Here is a 15,326-nt window from a genome sequence, read left to right on the forward strand (position 1 = left end):
TGCAACTAGAGAAAGCCCTGCAACTAGAGAAAGCCCGTGCGCATCAACAAAGACCCAACGCAGCCAAAAATAAATAGATAAAATAAATAGTAATTAAAAAAAAAAAAAAGAGTGAGCTCAGTACTTGGAGCTTGTCAAATAACTGAATTGCTTAAGAAGAAAATACCTTAAAACTATAAATGCACGTTAGCTGTGGGAATTTAAGTTATAAAAAAATCCCCTTAAGATGACTTTTTAAATTTACCAGCATATATACCACTTTGGGGTAACCAGGTTTTGGATTTATAACTCTAATATTAATTATTAAAGCAAAAGTAATTTCAAAATAGTCGCCCGAGTGCCCAAAAGCTGCCCCGAGAACACGGAAGCAGCTCCAGTTCACTCGGAGCTAACCGAGTGTTAAGAATTCAGAGCCGTGCACTAGGGCGAGCGACACGTGGCCCCGCAGAAGCAGGGAACGAGAAACCGACCTTGGAAGAGGTGGGATCATCGTTCTTTCCTACTTCAGCGCCTGCCGCCCTTATTTTTAAGAATAAATAAAAAGCAATTTAAAAGCACGAAGCCAGCCAGTAGGAATCACGATGCCTCAGAGTCTGCGCCAGCGCACCCCAGGCCCCGCTTCCGTCCCGGTAAGGAGGGGAGGGCGCGCGGACCCGGGGCTCCAGTCAGGGTCGTCCCCAGTGCCCGGCGGGGACGAAGGGGGTCATGAGGTCGCCTGGGGCCAGAGATCCCCGGCGCTGAGGACAGTGGGCTCCGCAATAGTTTCTGCCCGGAAGGATCGCCGCGGCCCGCGCGGGGGCCTCCAGCCCGGATTCCACAGAGCTCTGCTGCCCGTAATTTACAGGATGAAAACATGAGGGATTGGACAGTTATCCGGAAAAGCGCCTTTCCAAACCGTTTTGCGGCCTGCAGGGCCCCCTCGGCCCCGCGTGTCCCCGGCAACCAAGCCTCAGCGGAGGCCGGAAAAGGCCGGCTAGTCCGCACTCGCGCCCCCGCCCTGCGGGCCGTACCACCCCGGCGGACCCCCTCCGAAGTTGCGGAAAGGTACAGTCCCCGGCCTCTGATTGGCCGAAGACGCGGGGGCGTGGCCTCCGGAGCCTGGTTCTGCGCGCCAGAACCCACTCGCCGCAGTGCGAGCCGGGCCAGGAGCGAGCGCCATGGTGAGGAGTGGTTGCGGGTTGCCGGCGAGGCGGAGGCCATGGTTTGGGCCTGGGTTCGGGCCGGGGCCCGGGCCTGCCCGGGGAGCGAAGCCAGGCGAACGCGGGGGCCGCGCTGACGCTCGCGCCTCGGCTCCTTTTCCAGGTGCTGCTGCACGTGCTCTTCGAGCATGCGGTCGGCTACGCGCTGCTGGCGCTGAAGGAGGTGGAGGAGATCAGCCTGCTGCTGCCGCAGGTGAGTGGACGCGGTGGGCTCGTCCGGCCGCGCCGCAGCCCCTCGGGCAGCGCGGGCCCCAGCATGCACCGCGCGCTCCCACGTGGCCGGCCGCGCGTTGGGGGGTGCGCTGTGCGCAGCAGCTCAAGAGCAGGGGGTCTTTACCTGCATTCGTGATTAGAATCGTGTTAGAAGCATTTAAAAGTAAGTCTTCCGCATTCGAATTTGTGTGCACTCTATACAAAATGCAGATTTTCATTTTTGCATAAAGAGCAAATAAAACTCTATATGAAAAATGCAAAAAAAAAAAGTCTCCCGGACTCCACCCCGTACCGACGAAGCGGAACCGGGATTTAGGCCCCGTGATCCGTTCATGTTTAAAGCGTTCGGTTGGTCCAGACCTGCAGCTGCTTTACTGCGCCCTAGAGGCAAGAGCGAGGGAAGGAAACCACTCATCGTCTTTCTCCCCCCCCAGGTGGAGGAGTGCGTGCTGAACCTAGGCAAGTTCCACAACATCGTTCGTCTCGTGGCTTTTTGTCCCTTTTCCTCGTCCCAGGTTGCCTTGGAAAATGCCAACGCTGTGTCTGAAGGTGAGTTTGCCACTAAATATTTTAGGGAGATAAGCCTGCTACTGTTAACCTTCTAAATTGCACAATCTAGGATGTAGACTTTATTTCTTGTGGGCACTGTAGTGATAAATGATTCCTAAATGAAATCTGGCTGGGGTGGGGGGACTGGTATAATACTAGACCCAATCAAATGTGGTTTTGTGCTACTTTGTTCAATTGATTTTGATACCAAAAGCCAAGAGAAAGAGGTTTGGTCCCAGAAGGTAAATCCAGTACTAAATGCTCCTATTGTGCTCCAGGCTGTTTTTTAAGCTTTCAGTAATGTATTTCATACTTATGTTATTGGGCCCGAGTCGTGTTCCTCCCATGGTTGATGCAGGCTTTGCAGTGATGACCTGAGTCTGTCAATCCCCTGAGTATAATCACTGATGTTTCCATGTCTCTGAGCAAAGCCTGAAGGGGAGGGCTCTAGGCACACCATCCTAGCATGCTCTGCAAGACCAATGTAAGATCAGTCTGTCAGTGACCAGTTGAGGGGACAGGATTCCTTTTTATGATTTAAGCATCCTTCAGCATGTTAGTGGGAGCTCTGTTCTTTGCCCTGAGGTGTTGTTCATGAGGACCTCCGCCTGCTCTTGGAGACTCACCTACCAACCAAAAAGAAGAAAGTGCTCCTGGGGGTTGGGGACCCCAAGATAGGTGCTGCTATACAAGAGGAGTTAGGGTACAACTGCCAGACTGGAGGTGTCATAGCCGAGATCCTTCGAGGTGAGACCATCTATTGACATTTTTGAATTCTGGGTGGGGGTGTCTAGAAACTCATTAGGCTTAAGGTTGCTTTTTGGAAGCCCTCCTGCTTGGCTGGTGCCCGTGGGTGCAGGAGCTAGCTCAGCCCTTCCTTGCTCACAGTCTTGCCCTCCTCCAGGAGTCCGTCTGCACTTCCACAACCTGGTGAAGGGTCTGACTGATCTGTCTGCTTGTAAAGCCCAACTGGGGCTGGGACACAGCTATTCTCGTGCCAAAGTTAAGTTTAATGTGAACCGAGTGGACAATATGATTATCCAGTCCATTAGCCTCCTGGACCAGCTGGATAAGGACATCAATACCTTCTCCATGCGTGTCAGGTAAAGTGCAGGGGTGACCCCTTAGAAACAAGGTCTTGGGTCTGTGGTTTAGCTAATTTTGAATCTTGAGATCAGGACTGGCTCCTGTGGGTAGAACCATGTGGGGTGGAGCTGGGCCTCCTGGTGCTTACCACAGGCTGTGTTCTTACACTGACTGTATAGAAAGAGGAGGCAGAGTAAACGCACCCCATATACACCTCAGCCCAGGCCCTTTGCCTGGTCTGTATCGTGAATGGGGGGACATGGAGTTGAGGTTTTGGATCTGATTTGTTCCCGTTTCCTCCAGGCAAAGAGTAGATCTGGAGAGGGCTGAGGCTATAGCTTTGAGACATGGCAGCTGGGCCATGGAGTGATTGTGGCTCTTTGCAGGGAGTGGTATGGGTATCACTTTCCTGAGCTGGTAAAGATCATCAATGACAATGCTACATACTGCCGCCTTGCTCAGTTCATTGGAAACCGAAGGGAGCTGAATGAAGAAAAGTTGGAGAAGCTGGAGGAGCTGACAATGGATGCAGCCAAGGCTAAGGCTATTCTGGATGCCTCGCGGTCCTCCATGGGTCAGTATAGAGCCTGGCAGCCAAAATAAGGTACAGGGCTCTGAATACTGGGCTCCTGCATTCATACTTGATGTCCCTTAGGCATGGACATATCAGCCATTGACTTGATAAACATCGAGAGCTTCTCCAGTCGTGTGGTGTCTTTGTCAGAGTACCGCCAAAGCCTACACACTTACCTGCGATCCAAGATGAGCCAAGTAGCCCCCAGCCTGTCCGCCCTAATTGGGGAAGCGGTGCGTCATGGGAAACCAAAAAATGGGGGATTAAGGAATTACCATGTATATTTGTATTTCCTGATCCATCATATCTTCCCCAGTGGTACTTGATGGGGAGGAGGTGAAGCAGGATTATGCAGTTGGTAGGTTGGCAATCCCAGCTTCTCTAATTCCTTGAATCCTTCTCCAGGTAGGTGCACGTCTCATTGCTCACGCTGGCAGTCTCACCAATCTGGCCAAGTATCCAGCATCCACAGTGCAGATCCTTGGGGCTGAAAAGGCCCTGTTCAGGTACCAGTGAGGGCACCTGCCCACACTCAGGTGCCACTTCTGGTGCCCACTGCTTGTTTGGGGATCACGGTGATGGTTGACCAGGGCTCCCTGACCTGTACAGGCCTCTGCTATGGGGGTGATGGCCAGTCCTGGTGTCTGAGTGATTCCCTGGGCCCAGCACAGGGACCAACTTTCCAGGTCAGCGACATTGGATGCCTTCCCTCTGCCTCTGGGAGTGGTGGCTTGGCATGAGGTGGGGTAGAGACCCATCCCGGCCTGAGGCTTACCTGGAAACGGGGAAGAGGGGAAGGGAGGCGCTGCCTTAGCTAATGCGGTTGAAATTTCTGATCTTAAAACTCTCCGCTGAATATTCTTCTCCCAGAGCCCTGAAGACAAGGGGTAACACCCCAAAATATGGACTCATTTTCCACTCTACCTTCATTGGTCGAGCAGCTGCCAAGAACAAAGGCCGCATCTCCCGATACCTGGCAAACAAATGCAGTATTGCCTCACGAATTGATTGCTTCTCTGGTATGGGTGGGGAAGTTGGCAGTTGGGAGGGAGGGAGGCTGACTACCCTAGCAGCTTCTACAATGATGGCAGTATTTTTCGTCAACAGCAGTTCACCTAGTGAGTGTTGATACTTTGCGTCTGAGTGAAGCTCAGGGTAGAGGGAATACTGGGGGTGGTGAGTAGTTTGTCCCTTTAGAGACTGACATGCTATGTTTACTTACATGCATATCCAGAGGTACCTACCAGTGTATTTGGGGAGAAGCTTCGAGAACAAGTTGAGGAGCGGCTGTCCTTCTATGAGACTGGAGAGATTCCACGAAAGAATCTGGATGTCATGAAGGAGGCAATGGTTCAGGTCAGATTGGGTCAGGTCAGGTGGGGAGAACCAGAGCTGGCTGTTGGAGTTGATGAACTGTCTTAGCCTGACCATGTAAAGTGGAGGCATAAAACTGATTTAATGAGCCTGATCCAATAAAGCCAAGAGAGAGACCTGGGGAACCAGAGGTCTTCAGACCTTTTCAGCACTTTTCTTTGGCCAGGCAGAGGAAGCGGCTGCTGAGATTACTAGGAAGCTGGAGAAACAGGAGAAGAAACGCTTGAAGAAGGAAAAGAAAAGGCTGGCTGCGATTGCCCTGGCGTCTTCAGAAAACAGCAGTAGTACCCCGGAGGAATGTGAGGTCAGTAGTAGACAGCCCTTAGCCCTGGGTGAAGATCTTAAGCTGTAGGACAGAAAACAGCAGAACAGAGGATATGCCACCTCAAGTCAAGGTCTGGAATACAGGCTTTTAGACTGAAATAAGGATCTGAAACCTCTAAAACTACCTCTTGATTCTATAGGAAGGAGATAGGTGCTGAGAGAACTCGCTCAAGAGCCCAGAGCGCTGGTTTGTAGCAGCACCTGTTCACTGGGCGAGTGTGTTCTGTCCTTGGCTGCTTCCCAGGAGTCCTCAACCGGGGGTAGTGTAAATAAATTCCTGCTCTGCTTGTTCCCAGACATGTCTAGAAATGGTAGCATTTCATACTGGGGGTTGAGGGCAGGGAGAGCTCCAGTGTGCTATGTTAGAATCATTCTCCCTGGGATTGTTGTAGTGCCCAGTCCGCCAGTGTTTCAGGGTCCCCTCTGGTGTCATGATTCTTTTGCAACCAGCATGGTAGGGTTTTCTGTAAATTACTTATTGGGCTTAGATAATTGTGTATTCTCCCTACCTTCTAAGTGATTGGCGGGGGGGGGGGGGTCACCTTTGACATGCGTTTCCAGAGTTAGAGCCATACAATTTAAAAATCATCCCAGAAACACTGGACAGTTTTAACACCATTTCCATCCACCAGTCTTTCTGCCCTGGGTACGTAACAGCTGGAATTCTAATGGGGTGTGTGTGCATGTTCATACAATGGATGACACTCTTTCCATGCCCATTTTTCCCTTTCTGCCATCAGGAGACAAGTGAAAGACCCAAAAAGAAGAAAAAGCAAAAGCCCCAGGAGGCTCCTCAGGAGAATGGAATGGAAGACCCATCTGTCTCCTCCAAACCCAAAAAAAAGAAATCTTTTTCCAAGGAGGAGCTGGTTAGTAGTGATCTTGAAGAGACAGCTGGCAGTGGAAGTCTTACCAGGAGGAAGAAATCTTTCCCCAAAGAGGAACCAGATTGTGACCCTGAAGAGTCAGGAAACAAGAGGGTCCCCAAGAAAAAGAGGAAATTCTCTTCCAAGGAGGAGCCTCTCAGCAGTGGACCTGAAGAGGCTGCTGCCAGCAAGAGCAGCAGCTCCAAGAAAAAGAAAAAGCTCCGAAAGCTATCCCAGGAAAATTAGAATGGACATTTCCCTAGTAGGGCATAACTTACAGAGATATTTCCCAACCCATCCCCTATAGCCCAATAAAAATAAAAACAAATTCACGAGTCATGTCATATCATGTTTTATTGGACACCTTACATGGTGGGACCTATGGGTTGGACAGGGCACCAATGACCGCCTCAGTGAAGTCTTGGCAGGCGGCATAACCACCCATGTGAGAAGTTCGAACCTGTGGGGGAGAATTGTCATCACCTCTGTGGCCTGGGCCCCATCCCTAACCCCCCACCACCTAAGTTCCCTAAGGAAGCCAGCCCCAGACAACCTAGGCTCTGCCCATAAGGTGATAATGGTCTACAGGTTTAGGGCTCTTCTCTGGTCCACTGCACTGAAGGGAGGTGTATGGTCCTTGTGAGGCTGAAGGGAGTAACGGGCTCTAGCCCCCATAGGGGTGCAGGTGGCCGATGACAGACTTGATGAAGTCGGTTGTGGTGCTGTAGCCGCCCATGTCTCGAGTCCGCACCTACAGCCACCACCGGCAACAGCCGTGGGGAAGAAAAGAGAGCCCATGAAGGCAGGGCAATGTGATGGAAATGGAATCCAAAGAGGGTGACAAGGCCAGAAAAAGAAAATGCAGCAGAGATGCAAGGAGGCGGCCAGGTTTGGAAGAGCATGGACCCGTCCATTCCTGTCTTTTGAGGGCCAGAGCCACTGTTCGAGCTCTGCTGTGGCCTGGGCGAGGGTGGGAAGCTGAGCATGAGTGATAAGGGAAATGCAGATTGGAGACAGGAGAAGGATGCCTTGGAGGAAATAGAGAAGACCAGGTGGAAGCACAGATGACGGCAGGGGAATGGCAGATAAGGATGGGCTTCCAGGTGTGGAGAAAGTGACACTGATGCCTCATCCTGCCAGCTATCTTCCTCTGCTCCTCCATCTCCCCTTAGACAGGAAGCTGCAAGTTCTGCATTAAGATGGCCAATTAAAGAGCCAATGGATGGAGCAGGAAAGAGGGAATAGCAGATGGGAACTAGGAGGCAAAGGAGATCAAGAGGATGAAACAGCCAAGAGAAGGGAAATGAACAGCCCTGACAGGATTGGGGGAAAAGCAGAGAGCAGAGGCTCTTGGGACCTGGAGGGAAAGGAGGCCCCAACTCAGGTTCCCCAGAAAGTCCTGCCGAGACCCTAAACCCCACAGCCTTTCTAAACTCACCTTGCCGACTTTGATCACCTTCTTCACCGCATCTGCAATCGTGTTGGAGTGATGCTCGAGACTGTCAATGTGGACAGAAAGAAACTGAGATATCCCCCCCCTTCATCCCCCTGATTTCCCCACCTGTGCTCCCCGAACAACAGCCAGCTGCCTCCCCGGGCTGGCAGTGACCTACTTGAGATGCCGCAGCATGTTGGAAGCTGACAACAGCATGGCTGTGGGGTTGGCTATATTCCTGCCCACTGCCTGGGCAAATGGATGCCGGGCACCCTGTGGAAAGAGGAGCAGGCCAGAGTCACTGGGAGCAGACATTCTGCAGAAGCTGAGGTCAGGGAAGGGCATTAGGATGAAAGGTCAGGCCAGGAACACTGAGATGTAAGGGTTGGGGGGACAGGAGCAGGCCAGGGTCACTTAGGAGGGGGATGCACTGGGGGAGAGCTATCAAGGGGACCTGAGGTCAGAACAAGGGCACAGAGAGGGCTGAGGGAGGCGGTGACTTCACTCACCGTCTCAAAGACTGCATACTCTGCACTGTAGCTCTCACCAGGGACCACACCAGCTCCCCCAACCAGGCCAGCAGCCAGATTGTCAATAATGTTCCCATAGAGGTTGGGCATCACCAGCACATCAAACTGGTAAGGATTCTGCACCAGCTGGGGGCAAAATGTGGGCATGGAGGAAAGACGTAAATCCTATTCCCTGCCTTTCTCAGCACTGAGAATGGAGACACCGGGAGGGCCTCACCTGCATGCAGCAGTTGTCTATGATCATTGTCTCAAACTTGATCTTGGGGTACAGTTCAGCAACTTCCTCACAGCACTGCAGGAACAACCCATCCCCCAGTTTCCTGTCCATGGGCCAAAGGGAACATTCAGCCGATAGAGTGCAGGGAGCTACCTTCCCAGGAACCTACCCCATGCAAAGCCATGTCCCTCACATGATATTGGCCTTGTGGACAGCTGTGACCTTGCCCCGCCCCTTCTTAGTGGCATAGTCAAAGGCAAACTTTGCGATCCGCTGAGATTTGGTTCGAGTGACAATCTTCAGGCACTCAATCACGCCCCTCGCACTCTGCATAAGACAGAAGCAGCTGGGTGACACGAGAAAAAAGGGAAGGAGCTGTGCCTCTCTCCCCACTTCACCCCTGCCCTCCTCGATTTCTAGGGCCTCACCTCGTGTTCCAGAGAGCTGTACTCCCCTTCTGTCTGCTCTCGAATAATCACCAAATCTAGATTGTTGTGTCGAGTCTTGTACCCAGGAAGTGACTTCACATGGACTACGTTGGCAAACAAGTCCAACTTACGCCTGGGGATGGGGCAGAGCCATGAGCACTGTGCCTGGTGCCCCAGTACCCCACTCACCCATGTCCTCCCACCACCTACCTCAGCCGCATATCGTAGGAGGCTAGTTCCCCCTTATACTCCATCGGGGTGTGGATCTTTCCTGCATAAACAAAGTTGAGGTGGGGGAGCGGGGTTAGGCACAGGCCAAGCCCAAGGGAACCCAGATTGGTGTCCAATCCCCTCAGTGATCCCCCCCAGACTCCCATCTCCCACTCCCAAATAAGTGACACTTAAATGCCTCTGGAGGCAAGGGGCAAAGGAAAATAATGTAGTTAAAACCAGAAACATTTTGCCCACTGTTTCATTTCTAGTCACCAAATTTAATTTATGTTAAAACTTCAAAATGACCTAAAAGGACAGAAAAGAATTTTCTCATGTCATCAAAAAGCCTGGGTTTCGGGACTTCCCTGGTGGTCCAGTGGGTAAGACTCTGCACTCCCAATGCAGGGGGCCTGGGTTCGATCCCTGGTCGGGGAACTAGATCCCACATGCATGCCGCAACTAAAGATCCTGTGTGCCGCAACTAAGACCCAGTGCGGCCAAAATAAATAAATAAATAAATATATATATATTTTTTTTTTTAAAAAAAAGGAGCCTGGGTTTAATAGGTTGAGAAACAACCTAGGGGATCCGTGACCTTTCTTGATGTTTCTATGTCTACGTATTTGACATCTTTTCAACCAGCACTTATTGAATATCATGTGTCAGGCACTAGGGATATCAACCAAAACAACACAACACAAATTCCTGTCCTCAAGGGGCAAACAATGCATTGGGGGAAGACACTTAATATGAAAGACATGATAAATACCATGGGAGAGGTATTACCAACACGCACAGGAGCACAGAGAAGAAATTCCCTCTGGTAACATCAGGAAGTATCATAGAACAGCTGGCACTTCAGCCAGACCTTAGGTTGAGTGAGTGTAGTAGGTTGAACAGTGAACCACCCAAATGATATGTCCATGTCCTAACCCCCAGAACCTGTAAATGTGACCTTATTTGGGAAAACAGTGTCTGCAGATATAATAAGTTAAGGATCTTGAGACGGAATCACACTGGATCCAGGTAGGTCCTAAACCCAATGACAAGTCCTTATACAAGAAAAGAAGGAGAAACAGATACACAGACACAGAGTAGAGAAAACCATATCAAGACAGAGGCAGAGACTGAACTGATGCATCTACAAGCCAAGAAACACCGAGGAATGCCAGCAGCTGCCAGGAGCCACCAGCAGCTGGAAGAGGCAAGGAAGGATTCTACCCAAGTCTTCAGAAGGAGCTCTGCCAACACCTTAATTTCAGAATTCTGGCCTCCAGAACTGGGAGAGAATACATTTCTGTTATTTTAAGCCACAAGGTTTGTGGTAATTTGTTACGGCAGCCCTAGGAAACTAATGCAGTGAGTGAGGAAGATTCTGACAGGTGGCACCAAAAGGAGAACACTGTGGCAGAAGGAACAGCAAAAGTCAAGACAGTACATGTATTTGGAAACTAATATAGTCTGGTGTGACCAAAGCACACAACAAGTGTTGTAGAAACAAAGGCAGAAAAGCTGAGGGTCAGCTCATAAACAGCTTACTCTCCTACACTAAGGCTGGGCCTGAAAGTCATGCTGGTTTTTCCAAGAGAAGAGCTGTAGAGGATGGACTGTAGGGGCAGAACTGAAAGCCAAAAAATCTAATGAGGCGATTACAGTAGGGAAGCAGAAGGGAAGACAAAAGAAAAGAGGCAGCTAGAAATGGCATTCTAGAAACACAGTTAACAAGACTTGATGACCCATAATGTAGCACCATGACAGACTACAAACTCATGGAGCCTTCCTGCATAGACAGCATCAGAGGCACACGATCTCTCAACTCCTGGGTTTCCAACTGGATTCCCACTGATGGCCACCAATCAGTGGCGGGAGCTCGGTAGAGTTAATGTATTATGTGTGTGCTGAGGGAAGGTTAATGAACACTTATTCGTTTGATTTTAACTAACATGGGTGGGGTAGCAAGGAGGCACACATACCAATGATGGCCACCTTGTTCTCCTTCATGGAACTCAGCACCTGATCCAGCTTCTCCTCAGATGCCATATTCTGCACCTCGCTCAGGTGATGCTCCTGGAACTCCACTGGGACAGAGGCAGCCTTCAGGAGCAGGTGACAAAAATCGCAGGGTCAGAATCGAGTAAGTCCTTTCCAACCCAGGCCATCGCCCCTGCTGGCTGACTCCCCCAGGCCACTCACCTTGAACACCTCCTTGACAGCGTGCATCAGTTCAGGCCCCACGCCGTCTCCCGGTAGCATAGTCACGGGAAAGGCGCCCTCCACCCTCACGTCCTCGCCCTGCGAGCGGGGTCAGCAGAGCTAGAGCTGGGGCTGGGGCAGGAGTCCTGGGGTAGGCCAGGAGAGGACGGGTCAGGGGCGTGGGCGAAACCGGAGCCGGACTTGCACTTACCTGGCTCCGCGAGGCGGCTTGCGCTACGGCCGAGGTACACAGGCTCCTCCATGCCCCGGGATTCGGGGCGGCGACCAGCGCCTACGACAGTCACATAAGCCTTTGAGGTCGGATCTGGGAGCCTCAGGCCCCGAATACTTCACTGAGCCCGGTACAAACCCGCCGCCCTCCCGCCTGCCGCAGCATGCCCCGGGCCTCACTCGGGTCACCCAGCGGACACCGCCGAGGGCCGCCATGTTCTCCACAGGAAGTCGCGGCGAAATGACGCCGGAAGCCGGCGCGGCTCACCGCCCCTATTTCCGGTCCGTCACGAATGCTGGGAGGTACGCTCATTTTCTCCAACCGAAACCTCCGACCCGTTGCTCTTCATCCGCGTTCGTCCACTTCTACTCACCACTTCACTTGGACCCTGATGCTACACAGCGCCGCTTTGTCTATTGCTTTATTTTCAGACACCGTATTTATGTTGAAACTTCAAAATAACATTAAAGGCGAATATGAGGTTTCATTTTATCAAACGAGTTTAATAACAAGTTGAAAAACAATACTGGAGAATCTGTCTTAATGTTTGTGTGTCCACGTATTTGTTATTCTTTTAATCAATTCTCACTGAACAATCGTATGTCCGACACTAAAGGCATTAATGAACGCCACACAATCCATGGGAGAAGGTGTGTGTGTCTGGCTTCTTCAGTCTCCTAGCCTGCCCGGTTACTCTGTATTAATCAAGTTTCCTTGTTGTTTTTTCCTAGGTGGGCTTGTTCTTTGCTCTGACAGTTGTTTCCCTAATAGTGTATCCTAGGCCTGAACTCCTCTGAGCAGGATCGTAATTGGAGACAGAAATTACTTCAAGCTTGTAAGTGTGACTAAAAGGGAATTTCAGACCTATTTTTAAATTTCCAGTCACATGCTGTTTACAAACGACATGCCTAAAACAGATGACACAAGTGGACCAGGGGCACTTGTTAAAAGTGCAGACTTATGAGTGTCACCCCAGACTTGCTGAATCCAAATCTCAGGATTGAGGCCCCAGAAAATGCATGTCTAACAGGCTCCCCCAGGTGATACACACAAATTTACGAACCACTAACTAGGTGATTTGTATACCTAATCCATCCGAAAAGGTGCAGAGCATTCTCCCAGCCCAAGGGAAAGAATGCAGTGGTTCTAATCTTGGGGATCAAGCACAAGCTTTGTGTCTCTTTTCTGCATTCCTTTAGGCAGGGCATTCTCTACTGTTGGGTGAAAAGATTTAAATTAGATAATAAATGCGTAAGAAACCTGAACACATGAAAAGTGCTTGAACACCTGAAAAAGCTGTTAATATTGTAGCTAATTGAATAATTTATCAATGTATAATGTTAATATGATATACTCCTCCATCTCCAGAATCAAAACCAGAGAACATTCACACCATCTTGCCTCCTTAGACTCCCTAGTTCCTGGTTCCACACTGCTATTGCCATCCACCACCATTTTTCTCTTCCAAATGTTACTCTTTCTAATGGAGAAAAAGTGGGAGATGTACACTTTTTAAAAACTATGTTTTCTGTTACTTTAGGAAATTTAGGGTGGGAAAGAAGAGAGTGCCGTCTTGGTCTAATTTCTGATAATCTAATTTTCATCCCAGAAAATGTTAATTTTCTTGAGGGCAACTATAACATTATTTCCATTCCTAAATTCTGCACAGATCTGAGCCCAGCCTGACAAACAACATCTGCTAATTGGTATAACGCCATGTGGCTGTCAAAAGGGTGAAAGGAATTGATGAAGGATGCCAGTTGATTCAGGCCAAGGAAATGTGACCATCACTGTCTAAGGCCATTGTGTTCTTCTGGTGAGTTTGGTGAGTTTGGTGAGCTCTCCTGGACTTCGTGTCCCTATTAAGGCATCTCTCGCTGATACTACCTGAGAATAGGGAAGTTCAGTCAGGACCCTTGAAAAGTTCCTTAACCAGACTCTTGGGCAGGTGAGGGAGGTTAAACCATCTTGTCCCTTCTAATTGTTATGAAGCATATATGAGTGTTCAGTATGAGGCTGGATGAATTGAATGTCAGTTTCCTAGGCCTATAAATTCTCTAGAATGGGGTCCTAACCAGAGCTCCAGGTGTCCATGAATAGAAATCAGTACCATGAACTTGGAAGGGGAAAATCAAAAAAAATCACATCTTTATTCTCATTAAACTCTAACTGAAATTTAGTATTTCCTATCATTATGAATGTAGAGTGAAATTGTAGTGCTACCTTTAGTACCCTTGACTTTGTCACTAATAGAAATTATAATTCATACCACATTTCAGTTGTGGCAGATATCCTGAAATATCATTTACTCTGATCTCTACTTTGACATTATTTGACCTAATGCTAGATTTTGTTATTTAATGCACTAATAAAGCAGCACACATAGCACTGTATTACAAGGTTGCATTATTATTATTATTATTATTATTATTATTATTATCAGTGTAATGAGTTTTATTTGTAATCCTATTTGTTTTGGTTTATGCATTTAGAATCCTTTCCTAAGAAGAGGGCAGGGGATGGAGCTCAGCAAGATGTAGCCTCAGCTGGAGTCTACCTCAGCTTGTTCTGGGGAGCCCTGGAGCAGGAATGATGTCTCAGGGTTGTCCCAATTTGAGGCAAGGCTTAATAACTCTGCTTCAGCCCTGCATGGGCTAATCTTCCAGGCATCTCTGGCTCTTGGAGGCTCCACTGACCATGGACAACCCTCCCAGAGAAGGGGTTAGCTGTGAGCAGTTAATGACCAAGATCAGAAGCAGGTGGGGGACTGGATGCACCAGCTGGCAAAAAAGAACTGGGAAAGGCAGCTACTATTCTGTGGAGGTGAGAATGGCCATGGTGCCCTGGGACCCAGTGAGGAGAGCAGGCATGTTTGAGGAGATGAGGTACAGTAAGGAGTAGTGAGTAAGATTGGTTCAAGTTCTAGAGCTGAGAGAAATGGAGAGGGATTGATGAGCAATACTAAGGACGCTGTTGGAATGGTGACCATGAATTTACCATGATATGATTATGTGTGATTTCATGGAGAAAGCCAACACTTGGGTTCATCTAAAGAGGTATTTTGCCAGAGAGAGGTACAAGAGAGTTGAGGGTCTTGGCAAAATGGGATCGGGAGGGAAGTGAAGACAGTCAGAAGAGATCTAATGGATAGACAGGTGAGAAAAAGATCAAAGATCCCAAAATAGAGTAGTGCTCATGGGAGTCACTGAGCAAGTAAGATGGAAGGAAAGGAGGATGTCTCCACCAGCCGTTTTGGAAATGGAGCAGATGCCAGTGATAGAGGAGTCCCAGATGGGACTATGGGAGTGGATCCCGAAGAGAGCTTGAGGAGACCTCTGCAGAGAGGACTCAGACCTACATTGGGTCATCTGTGTCCCCGTGGGAGTCACCTAGGATAGTGTCATGGCAGAGGCAGGAGAAAGGCTAGGATCCAGGAGCTGAGGTCTGCTCTTGATGAACAGAAGAGACCAAGAGGTCAGAGATGGCAGAGAATGAGAAAGGTGATTTCAGTGGGAAGAGTCCCCCAAAAGTAGAACTCCTTTTTTCTTGTTAATTTTAATATAAAATTTTGCTTGGGTATTTTTAATTGGACAGTAGGTAAATGATTACATTCCTTTTTAAAAAATTTATAAATTATAAATAAGGCCAAAGTTTCTTACCACCCCAGCCACAGCCCCAATCCTTTTGCCCTGTCCCCATAGGCAGCTAGCTGTCTCCCCCGAAACGTTTTCCATATGCAAGCACGCCCCCTTACACGCACGGAATAATATAGTATTACTTTTAGTATATGGGTGTGTGCTTCAGAATAAATGGTTTCATACGCTATATACTTACTGTCTTATAATTTACGTTTCTCCCTCAGCACCATGTCTTAGAGATCTAAGATATGATGT

General features: G+C 49.4%; 2 protein-coding genes and 5 non-coding genes across 7 annotated transcripts; 6 read left to right on the forward strand and 1 right to left on the reverse strand.

Annotated features, from left to right (window-relative positions):
- The first annotated feature begins 1,078 nt into the window (after nucleotides 1–1,078).
- On the forward strand, nucleotides 1,079–6,529 carry NOP56 (NOP56 ribonucleoprotein). The gene is made up of 12 exons (XM_061210066.1): nucleotides 1,079–1,160; nucleotides 1,303–1,392; nucleotides 1,847–1,961; nucleotides 2,547–2,708; nucleotides 2,866–3,064; nucleotides 3,434–3,621; nucleotides 3,703–3,854; nucleotides 4,027–4,127; nucleotides 4,492–4,640; nucleotides 4,856–4,977; nucleotides 5,162–5,299; nucleotides 6,060–6,529. The coding sequence occupies exons 1-12, from the start codon at nucleotides 1,158–1,160 to the stop codon at nucleotides 6,429–6,431; spliced, it is 1,791 nt and encodes a 596-aa protein (XP_061066049.1). The 5' UTR covers nucleotides 1,079–1,157; the 3' UTR covers nucleotides 6,432–6,529.
- LOC133104567 (small nucleolar RNA SNORD110) lies at nucleotides 2,323–2,390 on the forward strand. Its single transcript, XR_009703631.1, has one exon. It is a non-coding gene; the product is annotated as a small nucleolar RNA SNORD110 (small nucleolar RNA).
- Nucleotides 3,179–3,310, forward strand: LOC133104557 (small nucleolar RNA SNORA51). The gene has a single exon (XR_009703621.1). It is a non-coding gene; the product is annotated as a small nucleolar RNA SNORA51 (small nucleolar RNA).
- Nucleotides 4,190–4,275, forward strand: LOC133104565 (small nucleolar RNA SNORD86). The gene has a single exon (XR_009703628.1). It is a non-coding gene; the product is annotated as a small nucleolar RNA SNORD86 (small nucleolar RNA).
- Nucleotides 4,698–4,768, forward strand: LOC133104546 (small nucleolar RNA SNORD56). Its single transcript, XR_009703610.1, has one exon. It is a non-coding gene; the product is annotated as a small nucleolar RNA SNORD56 (small nucleolar RNA).
- Nucleotides 5,022–5,092, forward strand: LOC133104545 (small nucleolar RNA SNORD57). Its single transcript, XR_009703609.1, has one exon. It is a non-coding gene; the product is annotated as a small nucleolar RNA SNORD57 (small nucleolar RNA).
- Nucleotides 6,522–11,662, reverse strand: IDH3B (isocitrate dehydrogenase (NAD(+)) 3 non-catalytic subunit beta). The gene is made up of 12 exons (XM_061210067.1): nucleotides 11,613–11,662; nucleotides 11,413–11,493; nucleotides 11,202–11,300; nucleotides 10,982–11,102; nucleotides 9,006–9,066; nucleotides 8,796–8,928; nucleotides 8,561–8,694; nucleotides 8,368–8,470; nucleotides 8,130–8,276; nucleotides 7,799–7,893; nucleotides 7,624–7,684; nucleotides 6,522–6,936 (listed from the first exon to the last, which is right to left on the reverse strand). The coding sequence occupies exons 1-12, from the start codon at nucleotides 11,646–11,648 to the stop codon at nucleotides 6,850–6,852; spliced, it is 1,158 nt and encodes a 385-aa protein (XP_061066050.1). The 5' UTR covers nucleotides 11,649–11,662; the 3' UTR covers nucleotides 6,522–6,849.
- Between the last annotated feature and the right edge of the window lie 3,664 nt (nucleotides 11,663–15,326).

Source organism: Eubalaena glacialis, chromosome 13 (assembly GCF_028564815.1).
Source record: "Eubalaena glacialis isolate mEubGla1 chromosome 13, mEubGla1.1.hap2.+ XY, whole genome shotgun sequence".
Classification (NCBI taxonomy): domain Eukaryota; kingdom Metazoa; phylum Chordata; class Mammalia; order Artiodactyla; family Balaenidae; genus Eubalaena; species Eubalaena glacialis.

Excerpts from the sequence above, each read along its gene's own strand:
- NOP56 (XM_061210066.1), top strand. Across the intron at positions 2,709-2,865 it reads CATAGCCGAGATCCTTCGAG|GAGTCCGTCTGCACTTCCAC; the intron begins GTGAGACCATCT and ends GCCCTCCTCCAG. Across the intron at positions 3,065-3,433 it reads ACCTTCTCCATGCGTGTCAG|GGAGTGGTATGGGTATCACT; the intron begins GTAAAGTGCAGG and ends GGCTCTTTGCAG.
- IDH3B (XM_061210067.1), bottom strand. The coding sequence starts at position 11,648 with ATGGCGGCCCTCGGCGGTGTCCGCTGGGTGACCCGA. Across the intron at positions 11,301-11,412 it reads AAGCCGCCTCGCGGAGCCAG|GGCGAGGACGTGAGGGTGGA; the intron begins GTAAGTGCAAGT and ends CCCCGCTCGCAG. Across the intron at positions 7,894-8,129 it reads AGTATGCAGTCTTTGAGACG|GGTGCCCGGCATCCATTTGC; the intron begins GTGAGTGAAGTC and ends CTCTTTCCACAG.